At 37.3% G+C, this 6,000-nt stretch overlaps 1 protein-coding gene across 1 annotated transcript in view; it reads right to left on the minus strand.

Moving 5' to 3' along the window:
- The window catches only part of DNAJC13 (DnaJ (Hsp40) homolog, subfamily C, member 13), a 47,416-nt gene that overhangs the window by 10,244 nt on the left and 31,172 nt on the right, over positions 1-6,000 (minus strand). The window contains exons 36-43 of the mRNA XM_010007481.1: positions 5,462-5,646; positions 4,808-4,882; positions 4,475-4,594; positions 3,419-3,598; positions 2,363-2,530; positions 1,656-1,769; positions 1,306-1,422; positions 552-729 (exon numbers count right to left, since the gene is read on the minus strand). Coding sequence (XP_010005783.1) covers positions 552-729; positions 1,306-1,422; positions 1,656-1,769; positions 2,363-2,530; positions 3,419-3,598; positions 4,475-4,594; positions 4,808-4,882; positions 5,462-5,646 — 1,137 coding nt within the window. The remainder of the gene's footprint in view (positions 1-551; positions 730-1,305; positions 1,423-1,655; positions 1,770-2,362; positions 2,531-3,418; positions 3,599-4,474; positions 4,595-4,807; positions 4,883-5,461; positions 5,647-6,000) is intronic.

The following is a 6,000-nucleotide window of genomic DNA, read 5'->3' on the forward strand; positions in this document are numbered from 1 at the left end:
CAGTAGGAAAACGCCCTAATCATGTATCTCAGGCTTTCCCAGTCTGAACATGGATAACTGCTTATAAATCATTGCTGGCACTAGCTACCCACTCTCAAGAGATCATCTGCTCCTGCTTTAGGAAGGCACTGACACGTTTTTAGATGTTTACTAGTATTGCAGTACTTGCCTCAAGGGTTGGTTTTTTTTGCTTGTTTTGCAAGGAAGTTTTAAAAAAATCAGCTAAAATTCATAGAATTACAGGAAGATTACAGGAAGTTTCATCTACGAGGTTTAAATCTTCTTGGCAACTCAGCAGGCTAGAATTAAAGTTAAAACCCAGCAGGAAATAGATAAGGCTTGGATTTCACACAAGACTTTAATACCTCTACTGATGTACTTTCTCCAGTGAAAAGAAAAAAAACAAGTCTATACGACTTATCAACAATGCTGCAGTCTGTTATGCAGCAAAAACATGCTTCCTTCTTACTTGAATCAAGGACTACAGAGGTCTGCACTATTTTAGGTAGTCCAAAAGAATGACTACCAGGAAAGCTCTGTTTTAAGCCTACCTGGGTTGTGTTTTATCACGTTCCTCAGAGCCTCCAGGGCCATTTCAACTCTCCGTAACCGATCTCCGTGTTGATTGGACTCTACTTTCCCAGTCTGTGTTATTGCCATTAGCGTATGAAGGTATTGTGCTTGTGAGCCTATGTAATCCAAGAGGCTTGCAGCAAATGCTTTAGGGAGCTTTAAATTAGAAATGAGAGCATTTTCAGCTGTGTGATGGGACAGTATTCACACTAGAAGAAAGTATATCCGAGTAACTTCCCCTACGTTTCACATATCCCTTTCTTCCAGACAAGGGACACTTCTCTACTCTGATCAGCGTAACATCTGGAGCACATTAACCCTAATCACTTCTAAACATACCCTTAGAAGGCTGCTACTACTTCAACAGCATTCTTAAGGTGCAGGTTTGTCCATATATATATACATATATATATATACACATACATACACACACACACAGGTGGACACAAAAGCCACTGGGCACAATCACTACCTCCTGGAACTACTGCATAAACTTGAGCGTTTGCAGTGCAAACATGTAGAAAAAAGGCATTAAGCCATCCAGCATGTCTGAAGATAAACTCATTGTTCTTTAAAATTTATTCTGCTCCAGAAGAGAGCCCAAAACATGCTAATCATGTTGAAATTGCCATAAGATTTCATACTTTCTCCACGCTGTTTGCACTGACAGATAAACAAGAAGTAACATTCCAAATACTAATTTTAACATGAAGGTTTTTGGCTGCATCTCACCTCTAGCTGGAAGGTAGGGACCTCATTGTAAACTCTAACAAAAATCTCTCCCACAATAAGTTCCTTTGCATGGTCACTGAAGACAAAGTCAGATCCGTAGCTCTTGTCACAATCACCCTTTAAGTAGAGATAAGCAGCACAAGCTCAAAGAGAAAATAATATTGTAGAGCAAGAAATAAAAAAGCAAACTCTGAGGGTTTTTGTTTTCTTTTTAAGACTACTGAATGAAGAAAGTGACTTAGGAGTTTAAAACAATGGATACTTGTAATAACTATACCATCATATTGCAGGCAGCTGTACCAGAACGCAGAATAATTTTAAAACGGAGTAGTGGGATTTGAAATGCTTACTCTCTTAATCATGCTTTCTTGTTGAGATTCCAAGAACTCAAGTAATTCAGCTCTTGTTCCATTGTTCCAGATCAAGTAGGGGTTCTCTGCATTACTGTTAAGCATCTTCAGAGTCTAAGAAATAAGGAATTTACATGATGTACCACATTTACAACTTAGCTTTGGATCATTATGCATAATAATCAGTGTTTTTCATGACGTAAATTAATCCAATCTCAGTAACAACCAGACCAGTTTCATAAGCACATTTAGAGTATCTACTTTTCTACATACTGGCAAAACAGTATGTATAAATTATCTGGTACTACAGTACAATATACATTTTATTTTTTTCTTTATTCTACTTTTAGTGAAATTTACTTCAGATTCTCCTCTTTTTGACAGCAAGCAAAGATGACTTCCTTGGCACCACTTGAGAGCAGTTAAGCCTTTGCTCTCCATTATCATTATATCCATAAGCCTTCCACAACTACCTCAACTACTTTGCTCTCATGTTTATTTTGCAAATATTATTCTATAGAGTAGTGTTCCTGTCCACAGTGTTTGAGACTGAAACCGTTTCTTTTCCTTGCAGTTACTCGAACTGCAAAGAAGTAATTGTAGGGCTGTTCTCTGTATCAGGTTGGTCAAAAAGAACTCACTGTTTTTATTAGTGACCAGGTACTTCTGTAAATCACAAGAGAAAGTTTTGGCCAAGAGATGCTAACCTCAGTAGGACTGACAACAGAGAGTTTCCTTGCAATATAAGGTGTCAACATTCCAGCCAAGCTTTTCCTGATTGTTGGGTTTTCAGGTGTAGCTTGTTCTTCAGAGAGATACCCTCCAAGGCGACTCAGGGCCAGGAGACTTAGCTTAGCAAGGCTATTTGCCACCTCCTGAAAAATACAGAGAATTATAAAAAAGCTGGGGCTTACTGAAGAAATATTAAAATGGCTAAAAAGTTGTCCAACACTTCTGTACCAAAATGAAAAGAAGCGATATTCCCTTTTTATCTGCATCACTAATTACACACTGATGTCTATTAAAATATTAGGTGATGCAGAACAGCACCATATGATCAGTGTTGTGGGTTTAGTAAGGCAGTTAGACACAAGCATTGTTAAGAAGGAAAAACTGGGGCACCAAGTAGCTGAAAGCTACAGAAGCTATTACACTATAGTGTAATAATATCTTCTGACCAGGCAACGGTTCCTGCTAGCATACTCAAATATTAGCATAATAAGCACTTAATGACAGTGATAATAATAATAACAATAATAATAATAATAGACTGTTCATCCAGTAGATGAGGAGAAAAAGCTATACTTAGACGGTCACTATTTAAGGAAATGGAAGCATGAAGATACTCATTAAGCTGTAGGGCAAAGGGACAATATGGTCCTGAAGTAGACATGAGTTCATGGTATCCCTAGACAACTCTTAATTGAGCCTCAAGAGAAAAGGACATTTTCTTCTGACAGCACAAATTTACTTTTTTACTGTTCACTGTAGCTAAAAATCTCTTCCAGTAAGTCCACTAGAAACTTCAGGTTTTGCAGCTGTAACATTTGAACTCAAAACATGAGCTACTCATAAAAAAAAAAGCCAAAGTCAGACAATAGTATTCACACTACTACACAAAAACTGCCTTCCAAAAGTGCTCTGTTAATATTATTGTTCATCATGTATTTTGTTAACAAGTATTTGAATATACTTAATTTGTTAGTAAGAGACAGCAAGCAACAACCCTGGGTGTGTGGAAGCATGCACCTTGTCCACATTACCTGGTGATTCGAATCTTCGCTTTTCTGAATGCCGCTCTCCTCTAGTGTATAGTCATAGTTGAAGAGGTAACCCAGTAAGTACCAGAGAACTCCAGCTTGGAACAAGTGTGTTTGGAGCCAGTAATCTAAGGCAAAGGAACTAACACACTCCACTCCCAAAGAAGCTACTCGTGGTATGTTCTAAGGGAGGAAAAAAGTTTACCTTAGTACTTTGTGACCTAAGAAAGCCAACTTGCTTCCTTACCAAACAACAGCTTAAAGCCAAATCTTGCTAGTTCTAGAGTACTAACTAAGTGGCACTGAGTTAAAAACTTTAGATGTTGCTGTGTCTACTTAAGTGTCTGGTAGCCAAGAAACATGGCTAATTAGTCAGCATCCTTAAAAGAAAGAGTACTTGAATAGTTATTTCATATTACTAGAAAGGCATATTGAGAACTGGTGGAAAAACAATTCAAGAAGGTGGCAGAGATTCCCAGCTAAGCTTTTTATGGCAATATCTGTGTTCTGCAGGGACTAAAGAACAGATGTAGCCAATTCCTATAATCTGGCTCTATAATCTTCTGTTTTCTATAATATTTTTCTATAGTCTTCTGTTTTCAAATATCCATATGAAAAGTTCAAGACAAGCTTGCCTTTCTTAATTCTGACAAAATTCAGCATTTATGTATCACGAGCCAAGTTCTAAAGAGCTAAATGGCATAAAAACTTATTGAATACTGTTTCCAGAGTTCATGTTTCTATCTGCTTACATCAGATCTACCTCTAGTACTTTTATCTGCTGATTTAGTACAGTAAACCAATTAGCTAGACCTAAATCAGTTAAAAGGCAAAAGTAGCAGAATCTTTATAGCAACTGCACTTCAAGTCCACTAAAGGGATTAAAATACAAATGCTAATAACAGGACAGTAGAGTTCTGTATCCCACAATGATCAGCTGGGATTTTACAGAAGGGTTCGATCACTCTCTGTAATTGTCCTATCTCCCTTAAAAACAAAACATTCCCCTAAACATTTCACAGTTAAATGCCCATTTAGGCAACAGAATGGAGCACTTACCTTGCCATAATACAGTAGTCTACAGAGGTCCTTAATAATGTTAGGCATTTCTGTAATCTTCTCTCTGCATTCCTCAAACTGAGCTGCTACACTGTAACACTTACTAATATAGCCACATACCTACAAAAAGCAAAATTTCATTGGTTCCAAGTGGAGGGAAAATGCACACTTACAATCCTATTTTTAAATCTTTTTAATAAGTATATAAAATACTCTACCAATATTTAGTATAATTATATATTATATATACACTTATTTATTACCATATTAGATGTATATAATTATATATAGTCTGAAAACCTGATACAATCAGTTAAAATTGCTGCTACTTACCTGTACAGACATATCATCTGGTTTACTGGAACGAGTCAAGACTGCTACACAACGATTGAATGCTTCTTGCAGTACCTGTGAGGATTGGATGATGCATTAGTTCAGTCACAACAAAGAAAACTCCTGAAACTGATAAAGGCTCATAGAAATAACTCATCAGCTGGTAAACCCTTTTTAAAGGCTGAAGGGAAACATTTTACAGCATCTGCTGCCTGCTCACATGGTTTGTAGGGGCAAAACACTAGAAAGTGCTGGCATTAGCATTTGGTGCTGCAGAGTTGATAGCATTCTCACACGTGAACTATAATGCAGAGCAAAAAGTCCTTCTGCTCAAGTGCTTTGTCCATGTTTATCTGTTCTCTCACATAGATAATTCAGAAGCTCTCAACACAGTTTTATAAAGAAGTAGAGAAACATCATACGTGGTTTGCTTATGCACAGCTCAACAGATAAGCCTTAGATCCAGAAAGGGATATACTCTGCAAGTGGCTTCTCCTGCTGCACCCAGAAGAGAGACAGTAAGGACATGTCTCAACACAACCAAAAGTGATTCCCAATTGCATCTCGTGTCCCATGCACTGAGGATCCAGGATTTTTAGTTGTAGAAAAGTTAGATTAAAAATAATTAATTGCAATGAGTTACTTTCCATTTACCTCAATTCCATTTTCTCTTCTCAGTTCTTCTGCATTTAATGCTGAACAGTTGACAGTGTGGAAGGCGAGTTCTGTAGCAGCAGGCAACAGAGGAGATTCTTTGGAAAACAAAAGGTCATCTGATGTTTCAATGGTAATAGTCTTTATCAGCATAGGATAGCCTGCATACTTGTAAGGTTTCAACTCTGAAAGAGAAAAAAGGTCACAGTTTACATATATGCAGAGTCTAAGAAATTTAAAGCACTGCATAATAATCAATAGAAGACGTATCAGATATATAAGAACTAGAAGTCAAAGAAAGTCAACAACTGGGAAAATTGAAGCAAGACAGAGTAGGCCACATGATCTGACTCCCTAACAGGTAAGACTGTTCATGGAAAGGGAAAGAACTCATTTAACATTAAAAGGCCTCTTCTCCAGCTCAGCAAGCCCTCAGGCTCAGAGTCTAGACCAGGATTGCCTAACAATAAATCTACAAGGACCTTTTCTTGTTTGACACAGACATATGTTTTAAATAGATTTTATTTTTCATTCTTTTA

Source organism: Chaetura pelagica, unplaced genomic scaffold (genome assembly GCF_000747805.2).
Source record: "Chaetura pelagica isolate M959 unplaced genomic scaffold, ChaPel_1.0 scaffold10, whole genome shotgun sequence".
In the NCBI taxonomy this organism is placed as follows: domain Eukaryota; kingdom Metazoa; phylum Chordata; class Aves; order Apodiformes; family Apodidae; genus Chaetura; species Chaetura pelagica.